Source organism: Pipistrellus hanaki (genome assembly GCF_964339955.1).
Source record: "Pipistrellus hanaki genome assembly, chromosome: 12".
NCBI classification, from domain to species: Eukaryota; Metazoa; Chordata; class Mammalia; order Chiroptera; family Vespertilionidae; genus Pipistrellus; species Pipistrellus hanaki.
Window position 1 is genome coordinate 11,445,873 of NC_140514.1, and position 22,919 is coordinate 11,468,791.

The 22,919-nt window shown below is 37.9% G+C and overlaps 1 protein-coding gene across 7 annotated transcripts in view; it reads right to left on the bottom strand.

Moving 5' to 3' along the window:
* BIRC6 (baculoviral IAP repeat containing 6) overlaps positions 1 to 22,919 on the bottom strand; it is a 152,699-nt gene that overhangs the window by 125,821 nt on the left and 3,959 nt on the right. For all 7 annotated transcript variants that reach the window (XR_014796484.1, XM_084900640.1, XM_084900639.1 and 4 more), the window contains exons 2-5: positions 12,328 to 12,509; positions 9,232 to 9,369; positions 5,402 to 5,595; positions 975 to 1,086 (exon numbers count right to left, since the gene is read on the bottom strand). Coding sequence is in view for 6 of the 7 variants with exons in the window: in XM_084900640.1 (XP_084756766.1) it covers positions 975 to 1,086; positions 5,402 to 5,595; positions 9,232 to 9,369; positions 12,328 to 12,509 (626 nt within the window). In the remaining variant the exon portion in view is untranslated. The remainder of the gene's footprint in view (positions 1 to 974; positions 1,087 to 5,401; positions 5,596 to 9,231; positions 9,370 to 12,327; positions 12,510 to 22,919) is intronic.

Consider the following 22,919-nt stretch of genomic DNA (forward strand, 5'->3'; position numbering starts at 1 on the left):
TTCTAATATTAGCCAGTCTCCAAAGGAGTCTAACTAAAAATCTGAAAAACTTTAAATAAAATATTCAAATATATATGACATTTTGAATTTTAGTTAACATATTCAGAAACACTTCAAGAGAAATAAGGAATAATCACTTTGCAAATTCTTCATGATAGTAACTTCAATGTATTTCAAAGTTTCATGAAATTCTAAAATTTAATAAGCAAGTTTACTGAAAAACTTATATGTAAATGTTAACTTAGATTCTTTAACAGGGGTAAAACAATGGCAAGCCAGTTTACACTGTACTCAGTATAAGTAGTATATATTTTCCTATCTACACCCATTTTTTTCCTACCTTCCCTCTACTTTATTCAGTAAAGCTCTCCATAGTGTCCCATTCTGATGTCTTTTTGTCCCACTAATCCTTACAATATAAACAATTCCTCTTTTCCTGTATAAAACTATGACTATTTTCCTTGACTAATTATTCCTCTTTCTGTGCAATGTCTTTATCAATTTTTCAATACTTTATGTATTCAGGTTGCATTTTATTACACATAATGTTGATACCATAGTTATCTAGTATATGGGTAATTTTTATCCTAAATAAAATTAGAATTTCAGTAATAATGTATTGCTTTTATTGAATTACCCTAAGTAATTTCTCTGTTATGCATGCAGAAGTCAGAAAGTGAAAATAAATACACATCCAGAGAGAACAGTTTTAAAAGAGCATATCTGAAGAATATTGCCTACTTTTAAAAGAAAATAGTTATGTAGGATTAACTGAGTTGTTAGTTACTTTTAACACTTTTTTTTTCTTTTTGTGCACAATACATGACATAGTAGCCAGTCCATATTATGATCAAAGGTATAAGAAGAAAAAAACTCACATAAAGTCATACACATAAGCACACAGGGAACACAAAGTAGGATTTTGAAAAAGTTTTTTTTACAAAAAAACTGAGTTTTTTAATAATATTTTTTACCTGATGATAGAATCCAGCTTGAGCCATGGGATCTGGTTGTGCCCATCTATAGCCTACATGAGGCCATGATGTAAATGTCTCCCGTCTGTTAGCTTCACTATACATTAATGATCTAAAAGTAAATATACTTTATGTAATTGAAGTTAAGCATCAAATGATAGTGACACTCCTATTTCATATTAATAAAAAAAAACTTTACCAGATTATCAACAAAAACTTCTAATAGTGTAATAACCACTTTCAAATTTGTATTTTAAACTAAAAATAATCACTTTAAGGAATGTCTCTTAAATATGGTAGGAAAAAATAAGCCTGATTAATAGCCACAAATTATAAACAATTCCAGAGATAGATTTAATTAACCGATGTTACATAACTACCAAGCCAAGAACACAAAATCTGAAAATGTAGAGGCAAAGAGTCATATGCCTTCATCATTTGCCAAGTTTTGGATAAGTGGGTAAAATTATAACCAAAGAAACAGTGGTTTTATCTCATCCATATTGAGAAAATATTTTCTAATTTAATATTTTTTAAGTGGAGGGCAATCTTTTGTTCTTTCAGAGAAATCTTTTTCCAGGAAAGTTGTACTCTCTATGGAATTATAAAAAAGGTAAATCTTCATATGTTTTTATATTTAAATATGTGAGCTCATTGTGTGCAAACCTGTAACACACAGAGCATTAAAGTATTTATTTAAAGAATCATATCAAATTAGAAAAAGTCTAAACAGCTTCAAGTAAGAAAGAACTGGTAAGCAAAGCTTACTCTTCCTAACATTAATGAGTAACTGATAACAAGGGGGGGGATGTAAGAGGGGGTAAGAGAGAGAAAGTGGTAAAGGTCATCACAATGAAATCAGAAAAGTATTTTTTCCTTAAATTAGTACACAATCCTATATAATAAAAGGATAGTATGCACATTGACCCTAATATTGGACCAAATGGGAATGATCAGTTGCTATGATGTGTACTACCACCAGGGGGCAGATGCTCAACAAAGAAGCTGCCCCCTGGTGGTCAGTGTGTTCCCACAGGGGTTGCTCGGCTAAGCCAGGCTGATGGCTGTGAGCACAGCAGTGCTGGAGTATCTCCTGCAGGAGTATCTCCTGCCTCCTCAGCAGCACTATCAATGTCCAACTGCCAGCTTAGGCCTGCTTCTGGACTGCAAGAGGATGCAAGCTGGGCTGAGGGACTCCTCCCGAGTGCACAAATTTTGTGCACCGGGCCTCTAGTCTACTATAATATTGCTAGTGATTTTAGGCTAAGTCCAGCAGGTCATAACAGATGCAAGAAGTACTCAAAAGGTTGAATGGACATATTCAGCGGGGCTAAAAATCTGCATGTTAATACCTGCTGCTGGAACAGCTGAAGGCAATTACCCCAACATGATGGTCCTTTACTGTTTACCAAACCTTACCATTGATATGTGTATATCTGCTTTGCTAAAGGGCAAAATGTGTGAATAAAAAGCCCTGGGTCCTGAGATTTGGAGAGCCCACTTCACCAGTAAGTGGAGCCTCCCGTGGCTCCCCCATGACTCCCAAATTTACATTTCATGTCTAGTCTCAATCCATTTACGCACAGCCCTTCTCCATGATCTGAACCCTAGCTGCAAAAAAGACTGCAGCATTCTGGTTTGAAAAGAAAACACACAATTGGGTTGGAAAAGCCCTATCCTTTATAGAGTATATAAGTCTTCAAGACCTGTGTCAGTCTTGGAAAGCTGTCTCCTTAGTTATACTACCAAACAGAACAGCACTAACATCTACCGGAGCCCAATTCAAACCTCCACCAGATTTAAGTTCATCAAAGTACTAATAAGGTCCCTAGATTCACTTGTAATGAAACAAACACAGACTAAATCACAATATTTTGAGACATTACACCTCCAGAAACACTGAATATCCTATCTAATCAATGCATTTAAAATAAAATATTTACCACAGTTTACACTGCTTTCTTTAGAAATCCTGCTATTGTTTGCAATGAAAATAGCTCTGAGTGGCTGTTTTATAATCTCTTCAAGATAGGTATAGCTCTCAGAAAAGAAACATTTACTCTGCATACACCTTTCCTCCACCTCCAGACATTCCAAAGAATATTTTAAGGACAGCCACAGTACGAATCACCTATAGCTATCACATTAAAAATGACAATTTCGCCCTAATCGGTTTGACACAGTGGACAGAGCGTCAGCCTGTGGACTGAAAAAGGGTTCCAGGTTTGATTCTAGTCAAGGGAACATGCCCAGGTTACAAGCTGATCCCCAGTGAGGAGTGTGCAGGAGGAAGCTAATCAATGATTCTCTCTCATCACTGATGTTATTATCTCTCTCCCTCTCCCTTTCTCACTGAAATAAATATATTTTAAATATATTTCTACATTTTGCCCAAAAGGCAGAGATAACAATATTACTATCTTAATAAAAGTGTAATATGTTAAGCTCAACCAGTCGCTATGACTTGAACTGACCACAATGAGCAAACAAGGTTAGCTTGCTGCGGGGGTCCAGCCAATTGGGACTGTGCAGAGAGCCACACACGCCCTGCAGCCTTCACAAGGTCCCCCCAATCGGGAATGGGCAGGGACCCCACCTGTGCATGAATTGGTGCACCAAGCCTCCAGTGGAATATAAAAATTCTTTGCAAATTTTAATACAACCATAGGAGTTATTTACAGAATAAAATCACTTTTAAAAAGCAACTGATTAAACAAAGTATCAGTTTACTGAGATAAACTAGTAAGTACTGCAAACTAATATAAGAGCTATACTTAAGGTAATAAAAGTTAAAAGTTAATTCATTCAGTAGTGCCTTTGCTAACATTAATATGTACTATTCCTAAAACTTTATATATTTTTTTTAATTGATTTTTTACAGAGAGGAAGAAAGAGGGATAGAGAGTTAGAAACATCGATGAGAGAGAATCATCGATCAGCTGCCTCTTGCACCCTCCCTACTGGGGATGTGCCCGCAACCAAGGTACATGCCCTTGACCGGAATCGAACCTTTGACTTTCAGTCCATAGGCCGACGCTCTATCCATTGAGCCAAACCGGTTTCAGCAATATGTACTATTTCTAAATGTACTTCAAAAAAGAGCATAAAAAGCTACAAGTCACATACAAGAAAATGAAAACATAAAATGCTGCATGTGAAGGCAAATGTGAACCTAAATCAAGTTAAATTCAATATTTCAGTATAGCATTTTCATATTTTAGTGCTTTTAATGAAAATCTGATGTTACTTCAAATAACAAATTATTTATGTTTTTAAATTAATTCATTACTAGCTTTTCAATTTGTTTGAGATATAGCGGAACCCCAATAAATCTTTATTAAAGAAAATAATGGTTGAGGTATGATTTTTATAATACTCTATTTTTTTTAATTGATTTCAGAGAGGAAGGGGGAGAGAGAGAGAAACATCAATGATGAAGAGCGAATCATTGATCGACTGCCTGCTGCATGCCCCACGCTGGGGATACATCCTGCAACCAGGGCATGTCCCCTGACCAGGAATCAAACCATGACATCCTGGTCATCACTGAGCCACACTGACCAGGATATAATATTCTTTAAATCGAGGGCAGGCAGCATAAAAATCTTAATTCAAAATTGTCCTAATTAATTTTAAATAGTTTTCATTATTTTCAATAAAAAACATATAGCTTTTATAGTCAGATTCTGGCATGGTTTTTTATCAAAATTTATTTCAAATGCCCTGGCAAAGTAGTTGAGTTGGTTAGAACATTGTGTCAAAACTCCAAAATTTCGGGCTCCATCCCCAGTCTGGGAACATACAAGAATCAACTAATGAATGCATAAATAAGTGAAACACCAATTCCATGTCTCTCTGTCTCTCTCCCTCCACCCCCCCTTCTTCTCTCTCTCTAAAATCAATTTTTAAAAATTTATCTCAAAGGTCACAAAATTTCAACAAGAAAAATAATTCTTATATAGTAAATAATTATTTGTTTTAGTTTCAAAATATAGTTTTACAAGTCCTTTAAATACCTTCCAGGTATCAAAACAAATAACAATTCAAGTAGTAGTTTACTTCACTTCAGTATTTTTTTTTTCCAGAGAGGAAGGGAAAGGAAGAGAGAGCTGGAAACATCAATGATGAGAGGAATCATTGGTTTGCTGCGTCTTGCAGGCCCACACTATGGATAGAGCCCAAAACCTGGACATGTGCCCTTGGACCGGAATTGAACCTGGGACCCTTCAGTATGCAGGCCGACGCTCTATCTACTAAGCCAAACCAGCTAGGGCTACTTCACTATTTTGATAGAAATGACTTCTGAATGGTTTTCAAAAACTTGTGAAAATTTTTAAATTATAATCAAATTTACAGTTGTTCTTGGTTAATTCAAAAATGAATCAATTTAATCTCAGTGTCATATCTCTTTATAAGCAAAGTTATACCTGTCCACAGAACGGCCTGGCCCCACTCCAAGTTCTGGACGTGCACTAGGTAAGAGGTAAGACAATCTGTCCATCACTGAAGACGCCACAGGTAAGGCAGCAACATTTTGATTTATTTTCTTGAGTTCATTCACAATGGCACTGGCAATGGACTTTAACACATGATGAGGAAGATGAAATGTAACTGTGGCCCACTGAAAGAAAATGGGGAGTGTAAGCAAAGGAAAATGTACTCAATAGTTTTAACCAAAACCATAATGTATACATTATTAAAGAACTACTTATCAGTCAAGTCAGTTTACTCCATTACTTCATCAGTTAAAGCAGAAACTTGCAATTACATAAAAAGTGAAATCTCAGTCACCCTCAAAAAGACAGTTAAGAACCAGATGGTAATACACCTTCTCACATATCCTATCCACAACTTCTCACATATCCCATCCACAATTTAAAAAAAAATTATCTGCAATTTTTTATATTCCTCCAGCACATATACAATGTTAAGCACAAACTAGGCACTCAAATATCTCCATTCATCTGAATTCATAAGAATATAGTTGTAGCCCTGGTCTGTTTGGCTCAGAGAATTGAGCATTGGCCTGCGAACTGAAGTATCCCAGGTTCGATTCTGGTCAAGGGCACATATGGAGGTTCCCTGGTTAGGGCTCATGCAGGAGGCAAGTAATCTTTGTGTGTCTTTCACACCAATATTTCTCCGTCTTGCCGAGACCGGTTTGGCTCAATGGATAGAGCGTCGGCCTGGGGACTGAAGGGACCCGGGTTCGATTCCGGTCAAGGGCATGTACCTTGGTTGCGGGCATATCCCCAGTAGGGGGTGTGCAAGAGGCAGATGATCGACGACTCTCTCTCATTGATGTTTCTAACTCTCTATCTCTCTCCCTTCCTCTCTGTACAAAATCAATAAAATATATATTTTTTTAAAAAAAAATATTTCTCCGTCTTTCCCTCTCTGTTCTACTCTCTAAAAACAAATGAAAAATATACTCAGGTTAAGGATTAAAAAATAAAAAAATAATATTTGTACAATTTATTATTACTAACGTAGTTGAGAAATTACACTGGCTTAGCATATTCTTATGCATTTATTGTTGTTGTCATCAAAATCCAGCAAAACTAACAAAAAATAGATCTATAGTCACAGACTAGGATTCCAAGTCCATCTTCACCATCAATAATGGTACCCTATGCTGAAACCGGTTTGACTCAGTGGATAGAGCGTCGGCCTGGGGACTGAAGGGTCCCAGGTTCGATTCCGGTCAAGGGCATGTGTCTTGGTTGCGGGCACATCCCCAGTGGGGGATGTGCAAGAGGCAGCTGATCGATGATTCTCTCTCATCCGTGTTTCTAACTCTCTATTCCTCTCTCTTCCTCTCTGTAAAAAATCAATAAAATATATATTTAAAAAAATAAAATAAAAATAAAAATAATGGTACCCTAGTCAAATTAACTTCTGATTCCTGCTTATATAAAATGGGAAAAAACAAATACTTATTCATATAATGTGATTATGAGAATTCAAGTGAGAATTGGTACAGTATTTAACAAAGTTGGTATTCAATAAATATTAACCATAATAATTTAATATTAAAATTATTACTTAAAAAGTTAGACTTTAATGATAAGCATTATTCTCCCAGAAATCTATAAAGTAATTTCATCTTTATATCTTGTCCCCACTCACCTATTGTTTCCACTCTCTAATATACTCTAGGCATCCTACTTAAAGTATTACTTATTTAGATAACTAGAAAACTTGTGTCCAGAAATATATTTTGAATTGCTAAACTATAAAAAAAAAAAAAAAAAAAAGAGAGGCCCTGATTGGGTAGCTCAGTTGGTTAGAGCATCGTTTGCAGGTTTGATCCCCACAACCAATGAATGCATAAACAAGTGGAACAACGAATTGATGTTTCTCTTTCTACAACCAATCTAAAAAATTTTAATTAAATATAATAAAAATGTAAAATAGAGAGAATGAAAACCTCTTACTTTGTTTTTAGACCTAAACTGTTCATACACGCAGAGCCTCTTGGTTGAAAGGGAGGCTGAATCCCCTTGAGAAGAATCCTACAACAATGCCTCAACTCTACACTATAAATCCTATTCCAAGTCTTCTCCAAAGGCATCTGTGTATTCTCTACCGTCACTGTGCACTGGGAGACATGCTTGAAAGGTTCGAGTTGTGTCTTACAGGATTATTCTTTAAATCAAACAAAAATATATGATACAGTTTCTCCTGAGCAGGGTCAGTATTATACTTAACCAGCTCTCAAACTTTTAAGATTAATGCTCTGGAAATCTTATGTCCCTAGGGAAGAAGGTTCCACCAGGACACAGTATTTGTTCTACTGAGTTACATGATGACACTGTTACCAAACATCGGGCAAAAAAAGGAGGTTATTCTACTAGTTGGTATAATTACTAGTCAAACTGACAAACAAGAAAAAATGAATTGTTGCTAAAGAACAGGGGCAAGAACTTAGTTAAAATCCAAGAGATAAATTATCTAGGATGCCCTTAAGGCCTATGTCCACTAGTAAAAGGGAATGGATGATTACAACTTAAACACAGCACCACTGAGGATTTCAATCCTGCAAGAATTAAGATTTGTGTCACTACACAAATGAGGTACTCAGGACAAAAAGAGTTTGGAACAGGTTCTTGAAGAAGGAGGTTATAAATGTCCTTGTCACCATTATAAAATTGAGGAATAGAGCAGCCATACATATTTTCTTCCCTTATTACATATTGATGAATGGATAAATGGATGGATGATTTTCAAGGGTGAGAAACACCTGGCCTGCTGTATAAGGGGAAAAAAATCATTTGGTCTGGCCTTGCCAAGGCATTACGAGTGAATTAATTAAATGTTTGACCAAATATAGCAGGCTAATTTTTAAGTTGATAATTTTGGATGGCCCAAGAATGACATTACAATTATCTAAATGGCCCTTGGCAAAAAAAAAAAAAAAAAAAAAAGGTTCCCCACCCCACATTTAGATAAAGACACACATAGACACACATATATAGACTTATTATTTTATGTAAGAATTTTTAGTTATACTTAATTTAGTCTTTAGGTAGCAGAGTTCTGTTACCTAAACATTTGAGACTCTAAATTTTAGGTGTAGTTAATATTACCAAGGGATGAATAAAATTCTGTTGAAAGCTTGTTTTTCTCCTTTCTGGAGAATGGGGAAAGAGATTCTTCATTTGTAAAAAGAAATAGTTCCCATGGTTAAGTAAAAGCATAATATTTTTGTTCAAATACATATAGATTTTGTGTATGGAGATGCTGAGTACACAAAAGGGTAGGCTGTGCCTGTTATTAAACTACTGTGTCTAAGCACCAAACCTACCCTTTAGTTCTCTTCTCTGTCATGTTAGATCTGGGACTCTACAAACTATATTTCTTCTCTGCCAACCAGTTTTCTGGCTGATGGGTTCTGACAAAAAGAACACGGGATGGAAATTGGAAAGGGAAGAAAAACTTGGTAAGGGGAGAAAAACTTGCGCCTTGCTATTTCTTGTCATTGCTATCAATATACCCACTGGGGATGTGCCTGCAACCAAGGTACATGCTCTTGACCAGAAACGAACCCTGAGACCCTTCAGTCCGCAGGCTGATGTTGTATCTACTGAGCCAAACCGGTTTCAGCAACACATTGTTTTAAAAAGAGAAAAACCTAGAATCTATGACAGTTGGGATAAAGGGAGGAGAGAAAAGTAAAAGCATAGAGAGAGAAAAGTGAAAGTATGAAGGTTTCTTTTTCTATTATAACTCCAAAGTATTATTTTTATTTTCTTACCTTAGCAACTTTGTGGTTTGCTGCAGTCTCATGAGATGTATTTTTTAAACCATCTTTAAGCTGTGTGATGAACAAATCATAACCCTCCGTACTAGAAATATCTATCTTTTCTAAACATGCTGATAAGAGCTGCTGTGCCTAAATGAAAAAGATGAACACAGAAAATTAAACAAAAAATGTTAAGTTTAAATTCACATTCAAGTAATTTAATTTATAATGATTCTAACAGTTACTATACTGAAGCTTACCTACTTTTGCTTTTCTTAACAAACTTAAATGATTTGAAAGGGCAACTGCAAAATTAAATTATATGAATTCAGTGTATTACCACACAGGAAAAGTTTCAATACACAGAAGCTATCATAAACCAAAGCAAATTAAAACAAACAAACAAAAAAACTTGGCAAACTAAAACCATAAACAAAAATAATAGAGGTAAAAATTTTGAAGACATCAATGTCTTGTCCTTCAAATAATTTTAAATATTCAGACTATGCAAAACCATCAGAGAAGGCATTCATTCACTAAGTTACCATGATATATTTTAAAAAGCCCTTTGAACTGGTATGCATATATTCACTATGAAATACCTTAAAAGAAATATATGGTTAATATATGGAAAAGAATACATCCACTCTGAGGCCCAGCTTACACTGTTTCACAGCTGGGCCTCATCTGGGCACCTACAAAACCCAAACAAAAGAGAGGAATCTGCAGATCTCTCCTTAGCTTCTGCTGGGTGGCCTCAGGTAGAGGCTAAATTAGCAGCTCCTTGGAGATCCAAGAGCCAGTGTACCCAGTGGTTAGAGTGGGACCATCCAGATTACAACTCCTCAGATCCATAAGGGACACACTCAGGGGGCAGACTCATTGAGCACCAAAGCCCCACTGAAGCAAGTCTTGCCTCATAAGGGTGTCTCCAGCACAGAAGTTTTCCCAGCGTAGACACAGCTGATCCTCACAGCCAATCGGCCTGGAGGTCAATTCCTCCCAGTGATACCAACAACAATCAAGGCTTAACTACAACAAGACTGCACACAGCCCACAAAGGAGTGCACCAAGAGTGTCCACCTCAGGTAACTAGGAAGGCTGAGCCACTGGGCCCTATATGACACCTAGCACACAAAGCCACTCTATCAACCAGGGAAGCAGCCAAAATGCAGAGACAAAGAAACAGGTCACAATGACAGAAATGGAGGATATAGAGTTCAAAACCACAGTTAAAAGGTTTTTCAAGAATTTTCTAGAAACCGCCAATAAATTTAGTGAGACCCTCGAGGATATGAAAAAGGACCAACTAGAAATTAAGCATGCATTGACTGAAATAAAGAATAATATACAGAGATCCAACAGCAAACCAGAGGATTGTAAGAATCAAGTCAAAGATTTGAAATACAAAGAAGCAAAAAACATCCAACAGGAAAAGCAAAAAGAAAAAAGAATCCAAAAATATGAAGATAGTGTAAGGAGACTTTGAGACAACTTCAAGGGTACCAACATCAGAATTATGGGGGTGCCAGAAGAGAGAAAGCAAGATATTGAAAACTTATTTGAAGAAATAATGACCAAAAACTTCCCCCATTTGGCAAAAGAAATAGACTTATAAGTCCAAGAAGCGCACAGAACTCCAAACAAAAGGAATCCAAAGAGGATCACACCAAGACACATCATAATTAAAATGCCAAGAGCAAAAGACAAAGAGAGAATATTAAAAACAGCAAGAGAAAAACAGTTTATTACCTACAAGGCAGCACCCATATGATTGTCAGCTGATTTCTCAACAAAAATTATGCAGGCCAGATGGGAGTAGCAAGAAATATTCAAAGTGATCAATAGCAAGAACCTACAACCAAGATTACTCTACCCAGCAAGGCTATCATTCAGAATTGAAGGGCAGATAAAGAGCTTCACAGATAAGAAAAAGCTAAAGAAGTTCATCACCACCAAACCAGTATTATATGAAATGCTGAAAGCTATTCTTTAAGAAGAAGAAAAAGGAAAAGATAAAAACTATGAACAACAAATACATATCTATCAACAAGTGAATCTAAAAATCAAGTGAATAAAAAATCTGATGAACAGAATAAACTGGTGAAAATACGTGTTTCCCCGAAAATAAGAAATCCTCTGAAAATAAGACCTAGTGCATGGAAAGATAAGACATCCCCTGAAAATAAGACCTAGTGCAACTTTGGGAGAAAAAATTAATATAAGACACTGTCTTATTTTCGGGGAAACAGGGTAATAGAATCAGGGGCATAGAAAGGGAATGGACTGACAATCCTTTGGGGGGAAATTGTTCTGGGGGTGGGGGAAAAGATTGGACAAAAATCACACCTATGGATGAGGACAGTGGGGGAAGGTTAAGGACATGGAGTGGGGTGGGAACTGGGTGGAGTGGAGCTAAGGGGAAGGAACAACTGTAATAATCTGAATAAAGGTTTATTTTAATTAATTAATTAATTAATTAATTAATTTTAAAAGTAGAAATAAATAAAAATTTAAAAAATAAACATCTTTCCTTAACTTCTTAGCCTGATATGGTCATGTGACTAAATTCTGGCCAAAAGGGTAAATATGAAAAAAGCATATGTAAGAGAATTTGTGAAAGAGCTCAAGAAGAAAGGAGGAGACAGAGAGTAAGGAGGGAAAGAAACACAGGAAAGGTGGAAGGAAAGCAAGGTTGGAAAATCGTGTCACACTGTGCTCTCCTGGCCTTTGTCCTCCTTGTCACTATGACTAGGAAATTATGACACTTAGAGCAATTGTCTTACACTTACAAGATGAAAGCTATAAAAACTGAGATAAGCAAAGATGCCTCTACACTTAGCCCTGTACTGTGTTACTGTAAAGAAATTATCCTGTTTAAGGCACTGTATTTTGAGGTCTCTCTTACAATGCTTTAATCTGTAAAGTTCACACTTAAATATCACTTCAACAAGCATTAATTATGCACAGAAAAAACAAATATTTAAATAAAGTTGTGATCAGTACGTTAATTATTTGTTCTTATTAGACAACCTAATTTCATTTAACAGCTTATAGGTCTGAGGTTACATTAAGCAGAAAAATATATCAATACTTATTTTAACTTACCTCTGTAACAGGTAATTCAAGCTGAACAACATCATCCTGCTTTGAAACTGGAGTTTGCAGAGCAGTGTCTAACAACAAGATTCCATTAAGGTCCTTCCTACATCCTACTGCATAGTCATCCACAAATATAACTTTATCCACCGCAGAAATATACTGACATTTCACCTGTCCACCTGGCTTAGCTGTGAAAAGAACAAAAATTCAACACTTAAGATTTTAAGACCAATAGTCCACTCAAGATAAATGTTCACATGGCAATTAAATACAATATAGAATCCTGAACTGGGGGGAAAAAATTGCTCTAAAGAACATTATAAGAACTGGTTATACTGAAACATACACTGTAGATCAGAAAAAGTATCAATGTGAAATTATCAACTTGGTAAATATCATTGCTGTTATAAAAGTGAGTCATCACTGTTCCTAGAAATAAACAAAAATAGTAGGGTAGAAGGGTACGATATATGCAACTTACATTCAATAGAACTAAAGTAACATATATGTATATGTGGGAGAATATATTAGCCCCTGAATGAATGACCGTATGACTAGGTCTATGGTCAAAACAGACTCACAGTGAACAAAGTGGGTTTGAGATATTTGGCTGCTGTGACACAGGAAATCATAGTAGTCTATCCCCTCCCCGCAACCCCCACATTCCCACACACACCCCATCCCCCACACCACCACAAAGGAGTAAGTGCATCATGCTCCTTGCAAGACAGATTCTCAGCATCCGAGAAGTAGGGAATGATTAGAACTGAATTTTGACTTCCCCTGCGGAAAACACAGAACTTTATCATACTCTGCATCCCTTTCTACTTCAGACTTCAGAAGAAGCCTAAGACCTCTAGGTCAGCCTCACCACTGACCTGAAATCCCTAAAGGGCTTTTTCCATTCCCACCCACTTCTTGCTCAAAATGGCAACCGCAGCCTTCTCGGGGGTGGCTGTTTTCCACTCACACAGCACCTATTTCAGTTTTGGAAATGGGTTGGGTATCGCTTACTCTTTATTGACATTATACCTCCCTTCTACCTAACTCCCTGCTTTTTTGAAGCTGTTAATGAGCTCTGATATGTGTTATTTCACTTTCTGTTGCAGTGTTCTGAAGATTATGATTTTGTGAAGATTTTAGCACTCGAATCACTGTTTTACAACCATGTTGTTAATTTCAATATCCACAAAGCTGATCCTCCTAAGGTACTGGTCTCTCTGTTCCTCAACAGCTCTCCTCCATTGATCTTATCTTCAGCCTCAGGTCAAGCACCTTCTCCCATGGTGACACCTAATCTCTGTCTAGAGCACTGCTCACCTGGCCATTGTAATCCCCAAACTCCAACCATTCTCTGACCCCCAATTCATTGACCAATATTGTTTTATGTCCTTACCTGACTCTAGCTTTCCTCCATATCCAGCTCTGATCATTATCATAATAAACTTTCTTTCCCTCACTTTCTCAGCTACATTCAACTGACAAAGCATTAAGCCTAATCTCACTATTCTTTTTGTTTTTGTTTTTATTACCCCCCTTCTCCCCCGCTACAGGGGGCCTCAGTGTAATCCTATTGTGCATGATTTTGTGTGTTTTTAAATAGCTAGTTATTCATTTATTTATTTATTGCTATCACCATTTATCCCCTCCCGATCCCTCCTCCACTTCCACCCACCTCCTTCTCCCCCAATTACCACTGCTGTCCCTGTCCATGAGTTGCTTTTTGCTCAATCCCTCCACCCAGCCCCCACAGTGTCAGCCTGCTCTCTATCTGTGAGTCCGTCTCTATTACAGTTCTAATTTCTTATGATATTTATTACCACCTAACATTGTGTGTATTGGGTAGGGGGGAGGGTATAATACATCTCTTCCCACTAAACCATGCACTCCAGGAAAGCAAAGACTTTAACTGCTGTATCACCAGTACTTGATACAAAATAAGTTTTTTTGAATAAATGACTTATTTTCTATATATAGTGGGAGGGGGGGGGGGTATTGAATATTATGGATGTCCCCCATTTACCCCCTTCCCCACTCAACCTGGTTCCCACCCCACCCCAGGTTTTCACCGCACTACTGTCTGTGTTCATGGGCTATGCATATATTCATATAAATCACTTGGTTAATCTCTCCCCTTCCCCCTAAGATCTGCCAGTCTGTTCCATACTTCCATGTCTCTCGACCTATTTTGTTCCTCAGTTTATTTTGCTCGTTAGATTATACATATAAGTGATACTTGAAGTGATGGGATATCTGTCTTTCTCTGACTACCTTACTTCACTTAGTATAATAATCTCCAGGTCCATTTTTTGCTGTCGCAAAGGTATTTTCTAGTTTCAGAGAAATTTTTAATATATTAAAACTAAACTAAAATGTGGCAAAATGCAGTATTCTTACAATTATTTTAGTACACATGTAACTTAGATATTTTATGTCTGAAACAGATAATCCCGGCCATCTCACCCTCCTTGCCCCTTTTTACCTCCTCTTCTCCTGCCAGTGTACAGTCACTCTCCTAAGCTGCAGGGGCATTTTGGCGAAAAAGTACCAGAGTGCTCTGTAGCTCAAAGTAAGAAAGGAAGCCGAGACCGGTTTGGCTCAGTGGATAGAGCGTCGGCTTGGGGACTGAAAGGTCCCAGGGTCGATTCCGGTCAAGGGCATGTACCTTGGTTGCAGGCATACCCCCAGTAGGGGGTGTGCAAGAGGCAGCTGATCGATGACTCTCTCTCATCGATGTTTCTAACTCTCTATCTCTCTCCCTTCCTCTCTGTACAAAATCAATAAAATATATTTTTTTAAAAAAAGAAAAGAAAAAAAATCAACCAAAACTGAGTTAGAAAAGGAAAAAATACAAAGTAACAGAAATTGAAAGTAATTGAAATATCCCTGGTCTTTCATGCACTATTTAATTACATATTAACTAAATGCAATTTAAAATATGAGATAGGTTTTATTAGCAGACAAACTAATTTGGGAGGTTTTTCTTACCAAAATAAAAATAAGACAAAACCGTTATTATTCAGTTCAAATGAAACCTGTTTCTCGTTTATCCCAGGCATATCAAATAAACGTGCTTGCTGAGGTCCTAGTTAGCTTGAACCTCTGCACATTAGAATCTCACCTGGCATGCTTTAAAAAAAAAAAAAAAAGTATGCCTGGGCTGCACTCCAGACCACTTAAGCCAGACGACTGGGGCCCAGAGTATTTTTTAAAAGCTCCCTTGATGATTCTAATGAGCAACCAAGGCTGAGAACCACTGCCCTTCGCCATCTCCCCCATCCTACTTCTCTCTTTCCTACTTCATAAATCAAAGTAAAAGCAGAGAAACAAATCACAAAGATTTAAATTCATGGGGCTCATAACAAATCTCAAAGAAGGGATTCCTATCTGCCTCACTAAAACATTTCTATAATTTCCTCTAAAAAGCATAATATTTATATCCTCTAAAATACAGCCCTTACTTAACACACTCAAACTAAACCACACTACTTTTTAGGAGCCCTGCCCTTGTCACAAACTCTTTTATATAGCAATTATTTTATTATCTTTGTTATTTGTACATCCATTTTCTCCTCTCTATACTTCCTTCTTTTTATTACTTGACCTCTCTTATCTCCTCTTTTATACCCAAAGAGTTTAGCTTAAAACTCTGTTGTATACCTCACATTTTTAAAGTTCTACAGGTTAAAAAGAATTTCTCCATTCATTATCTTATCAAGTAATAAAGTAATCAGGGCAAGAATTAAATGATGTAAGCCCACTTAAAGATAAGTAAATTAGGCCCAACTGGTGTGGCTCTGGTTGAGCATTGACCCATGCACCAGGAGATCACTTGTTCAATTCCCAGTCAGGCCACATGCCCAGACTGTGGACTCAATCCCCCGTTGGGGGGGAAGGGGTGTGCAAGAGGCAACCAATCGATGTTGATGTTTCACTCTGATTGATATTTCTAGCTCTTTCCCTCTCCCTTCCTCTCTCTTAAAATCAATGAAAACTTTTTTAATGAAAAAAGAAAAAAATATATATAAGTCAAAGAAGTGTCTTGCCAAAGGCACCCAGAGGCATAAGGTCATGAGCAGTATAATGCCCATGAGAGAGGTACTTCCCACCCATCTCCCCACTGTTCTTACATACTACATTACAGAAATCTATTATTGTTTACGTTCTAACTACAGTTATAGCCAACATTCCTAAGTAGAGAGTAAGAAACACACAACTTAAGTACAATTACAACTACAAATTGCCAGTTAAACAATAAGGATTAGTAAGATACTCACATTTATCTCTGTTCCCTCCCAAGCTCCCACTGCAAAGACAGTGAAGAGATAAAGAGGGCCTTACCAAGCCCACAAAGAAAAAAGGAACAAGTGAGAACCAGACTGAGAGGGGACAGAATGAGCTGAGGAACCCCCCCCAACCCAGTGCATGAAAGTCTATATATAGAAAAGCCTAAGCGAGCGGCCAACCAGTAGCTATGACATGTACTGACCACCAGGGGGAAGACACTCAACAAAGGAGCAGGAAACCACAGGCATGGAAACATGAAACAAACTGACGAACTGCAGAGGAAAGGGGAGAGAGAAGAAAGTGGGGAAAGATTGACCAAAGTTCTTATATAAATACTAGAGGCCTGGTATAGGAGATTCCTGCACTCAAGGGGGTCCCTCAGTCCGACCAGCATACCTCTTGCAGTCCAGGAGCCCTTGGGGGATGTCCTACTGATCCCTTAGGGAGCAGGCCTAAGCTAGCAGTCGGACATCCTTAGCGCTGCCGCAGAGGCGGGAGTGGCTCTCGCCACTACTGCTGCACTCACCAGCCATGAGCGTGGCTTTTGACTGAGCAGCACTCCCGCTGTGGGAGCTCCTGTGTTGAGTGTCTGCCCTGGTGGTCAATGCATATCATAGTGACCTATCATTCCACCATTTGGTCAGTTTGCATATTAGCCTTTTATTATATAGGACTAGGACTCATTGCATGGATTTGTGCACCAGTGGGGTCTCTTAACCTGGCCTGCACCCTCTCACAATCCAAGACCCCTCAGGGGATGTCCGAGAGCTGGTTTCAGCCTGATCCCCGCAGGCCAGACAAAGGAACTACGTTGGTACACAGAACTGTACAGAGCCTCTATTCCTAATCCTAATATATAAAAAGCCAGGGACCATCACAACCTAAACAACCAGACGTGGGGCGAAAAGGCCAGCAGGGGGGTTAGTGAGGGACAACCAAACAACTTAACAGCAGGCTGGGTGGGGTGACTGAACCAGAAGGGGGCATTTTGGGGCAACCAGGCTGGCGGGGGGCAGTTAGGGGCAATCAGGCAGGCAGGCAGACGATGGTTAGGAGCTTATGGTCCCGGATTGTGAGAGGGATGTCCGACTACAGTCGGACATCCCCTGAGGGGTCCCTTCTGAGGGGACATCTTCCCCTCCCCCCAGCCAGGCACAAATTTCATGCACTCAGGCCTCTAGTATAAATATAAAGCACCAAGATTGTCCTAGCTGGTTTGACCACTGATAGAGCATGGGTCTGTGGTTGAAGGGTCCTGGGTTTGATTCCAGTCAAGAACACAAGCCCATGTTTTGGGTTTGATCCACAGAAGGGGGCGTGCAGGAGGCAGCCAATAAATGACGAACGACATTTCTAGCTCTCTCCCCCTCTCTGAAATCATTAAAAAATATTTTTTTAAAAAAAGGTACCAAGCCCTAGCTCATTTGTTGCAGCGGATAGAGCGTTGCCCTACGGACAAAAAAGGGTTTCGAGTTCCATTTTGGTCAAGGCACATGCCTAAGTTGTGGACTCAATCCCCAGTAAGGGGCATGCAGGATGCAGCCGATCTGATTCTCATCACTGATGTTTCTATATCTCTCCCTCTACCTTCCTCACAGAACTAAATTTAGATAGATAGATAGATAGATAGATAGATAGATAGATAGTTATATAGATATATAGTACCATTTATTGAGTGCTTTGGTAGATGGTTCGAGCAGTGTCTACAGATATCAGTTTACTTAATCTTTCCAACAACCCACTGAGTTGGGTATTATGAAGTACAGAGAGAGGTTAAACATCTTGCCTATGGGCACAGCTACTAAGTGGTGAGTCACAGACTGGAACGCAGTCTGGCTCCTGAGCCAATAATTCTTAACCATAAGACAAGCTTTCTCTATAAATGCCAATGCCTTCCAAATCTGTATTCCCAATTTTTCAAACTTCAACCCTGGATTTCCAAACACCTTCTGAATATCTCTACTTGAATGCCCTTCAAAATTAACACAACTGAAATCATTATCTCCCTCCTGCTTTTTCCAATAAACGCCACTCACCACACTTTCCTGTACAGTAGACCTGCCCCCCCTTATGTATGGGAATGCATCCCAAGATCCCCAGTGGATGCCTGAAAGCATAGATAGTACCTAACCCTATATATACTATATTTTCCTATGCATACATACCTATAATAAAATGTAATTTGTAAATTAGGCACAGAAAGAAATTAGCAACAATAACTAATAAGACAACTATTATAGCAAAATAGTGTAATAAAAGTTATGTGAATGTGGTGTCTCTCTCAGCAAACTAGCACAAATTTCTTTTTCCTTCTTCACAACTTCAGATAGAAGACTCAGTCTTACTATATAGATCTTAGCAAGTTTAGCATAGGATTATTTCTTTCCTTAATTTGAGAATTTTCACCTTTTCACTTTATAGCTTCTCTTTGGCATAACCAAATTGCCAGCATCACTATTCTTTGGAACCATTACGTAAAATAAGGGTTATGTGAACACAAGCACTGCAATACCGTGACACTTGATCTGATATACCAAATGGCTACTACCTACCTAACGGGTGGATAGTGTATAATACAGTATCAATATATAGGACAGAGGAATGATTACCATCCAGAGTGAGATGGAGAGGGACAGCTTAAAGTTTCATCATGCTACTCGTAACAAGGCACACTTTAAAACTTATGCATTCTTTACTTCTGAAATTTTCCATTTAATATTTTCAGATCACAGCTAACCGCACAGGTACCTGAAACCATGCAAAGCACAACCATAAATAAGAGGAACTACTGTATTGCTTATTTGGGTTAATAAACGCCATTCATTACTCAAAGTAGGAACCTAAGTATGAGTAATTTCATCTTTTCAATCTCATCCCCACACTCACCAAATTATGTTGTTCCCAACTCTCAAACTAACTTAATGATACTCTCATCACTTCTCACAACAACGCCTTCTAAAAATGAATCTGACCATGCCATAACTACAATGGCTCCCTACCAGTGACTTCTTAGAAAAACATATTATGGCCATGGCTGGTGTGTCTCAGCTAGCTGGAGCATTCTTCTGTATACCAGATGGTGGTGAGTTCAATATTGGGTCAGGCACATGCCAGGTTGCACGCTCGATTCCCAGTAGTGGGTGTGCAGCAGTCAATTGATGTTTCACTCTCACACAGATGTATTTCTCTCTCTTACTCTCTCTAAAAATCAATTTAAAGGTGTGGCTCAGTGGTTGAGCAATGATCTGTGAACCAGGAGATCACAATTTGATTTCCAAGAAGGGCACATGTCCCAATTACGGGCATGATCCCCAGTTTAGGGCATACAGAAGGCAGCTGATCAATAATTCTCTCTCATCATTGATGTTTCTAGCTCTCTCTATCCCTCTTCCTTCCTCTCTGAAATCAATAAAAATGTTTTTTACTTACAATAAAAATCAATTTTTAAAAATGCAATAGTCTTATATAAATCCACTCATTAAATATAATTTTTTGCTAAAGCACATCTTTGACATAAGATAGAGTATCACATAGCATTACTAAAGTCAATCAATTGAAATAGAACCAACTTATGTACTCATAGCCCACAATGAAATTTGCTGAATTTCATATAAAGGTAATTATCTTACTTCTGGGGTTATTAAAATTCCAACTTATACTGTGTTTATTATCTTTCATAGGAGAATAATTGAGACTAGGAAGGCTGCGTGTACCAAGATTAGTCAGGGAACAGGAAGTGGTTTAAATCATTATTTCCAAAGCAGGAATAGAGAAAATTTTACATTTTATCCAAATTAATGCATGAATACATGCCAATTCAGTAGTAGTAAGAAAAATATTTTCTGCCCTAACCCATTTGGCTCAGTGGGTAAAGCGTTGGCCTGCAGACTGGAGGGTCCCAGGTTCGATTCCAGTCAAGGGCGTGTAACTTGGTTGCGGGCACATACCCAGTGGGAGAGGTTCAGGAGGTTACTAACTCACTATCCCTCTCCCTTCCTCTCTGTAAAAAATTAATAAAATATATTTTTTTAATATTTTCTAACACTAACACAGCGATAAGTATGAGCTTTATCCATAAAATTTATTTCTTGAGTACTATGCAGTTTAACCTGGTTTTCTATATTCTAAGACTTCTGGAGCAGGCAGCTCTGGGCTTTTAAGTCTAAACAAGAAGTTGTTACCTCAGACAATCAACCAATCAATAAGAATTCTTTTAATCTGAACTTTGCTGCAACTAGAATATAATGATCTTTTTCTCATTTATGATCACTGTACAAACTTTTCAAATCCAATCAAAGTCGATGCCTATCTAGGACAGGGTGGGGAATGCCTGGCCTGTGGGCCACCGGGAAATCATTCGGTCTGGCCCTGCCAAGGCAACCGCAGGCAGGACTTGAAATTCAATAAATCTAATAGCTTTTTTCATAGCAACATAAATTTATATTAAGTGAATTATAATAAGTGAATGATGTATAAATATCCAAATAGCCTCTGGCAGGAAAAGAGGTTCCCCACCCCTGATCTAGGAAAAAGATAAAGGGAGAGATTCATAAAGAAATGTAAAACCAGAGTATTTATCTGAAAACAATAAGCAGCTTTGGAGTTTTGCATTTTCACTGTGACCAAGATTTGGGATCCCCTTAAAAAACTGAAGAGACATGAATTTCTTTTACATATACACTGTATTACAATATCTACCCATTAACACACATATATATATCTTCATTTCCTTATATAATATACTACACATACATCCACAAACAGAACTAATAATTACAACAAACTAAACTTCATCCTGATTGACATTTAGCCACACCAATATACTGAAATATGTTACCAACGTTTATATTTCCATCTACATTTGAGTGATATCTATTTATCTTCTGTATATAAACATTAAGTCAGTGAACATTTTTTAAAGTAATAAATAATAAGAAGCATGTTATTAAGCACATATGAAACAAGAGAATTATCATTCATTGTACACCTACTATACCAATTAGGTACAAGAATTGTTAGATATTTTATGCCAAAAACTGTTAGACAGTTTAAATGTTTACCACTTAGTCTTCACAGCCACCATATAAAATATTAATCTTAATTTACAAATGAGGAAGCAGAGTTCATGAAGTTTAGATAGTGAGTTAGTGAGCTAAAGTTCAAAATTCAGGATTGCCTAAAACATAAAAGCCCATTCTCCCCGAAACTGGTTTGGCTCAGTGGTAGAGCGTCGGTCTGCGAACTGAAAGGTCCCAGGTTCGATTCCGGTCAAGGGCATGTACATTGGTTGCAGGCACATCCCCGGTAGGGGGTGTGAAAGAGGCAGCTGGTCAATGTTTCTCTCATCAACGTTTCTAGCTCTCTCTCCCTTCCTCTCTGTAAAAAAATCAGTAAAAAAAATATTAAAAAAAAAAAAAAAGCCCATTCTCTCACCACATGCTCTCAAAAAACTATAAAAACAAACAAAAAAAAAACAGCCCTAGCTGGTTTGGCTCGGTGGATAGAGCATCGGCCTGAGGATTAGAGAGTCCTGCATTCGATTCTGGTCAAGGGCACATGCCCGGGTTGCAGGCTCGATCCCATGGTGGGGCATGCAGGAGGCAGCAGATCAATGATTCTTTCATCATGGATGTTTCTCTCTCTCTCTTCCTCTCCCTCCCTCTTCAAAATCAATAAAAGTATTATATATAAATATATATATATATATATATATATATATATATAGAGAGAGAGAGAGAGAGAGAGAGAGCGCACCATTTTAGAAACAGAAAACACCACCAGCGATAATTAAAAAAGAAAACACTGAATAAATGAACAATACTTTATTCACCTTTTTAAGATTTGTATTGATTTTTAGAAAGAAAAGAAGGGGCAAGGAGAAACATAAACATGGATGTGAGAGCAGAACATCAATCAACTACCTCCTGTTGCTCCCCATCAATGATCAAGCCGGCAGGCATCCCAGGAGAATCATCGGAACTGGCAACCTTTAGGTGCATGGGATTACACCCAATCAAGCCACAATGCCCAGGGCAACAATACTTTATTCTTTATATATATATATATATATATATATATATATATATATATATATACACACACACACACACACACACACACACACTTAAATATATTTTTATTGATTTTTTTAAGAGGAAGGGAGAGGGGAAGAGAGAGAGAGAAACATCAATGATAAGAGAAACATTGATCAGCTGCCTCCTGCAGGCTCCACAATGGGACACGTGCCCTTGACCAGAATCAAGCCCGGGACCCTTCAGTCCACAGGCCGAAGCTCTATCCACTGAGCCAAA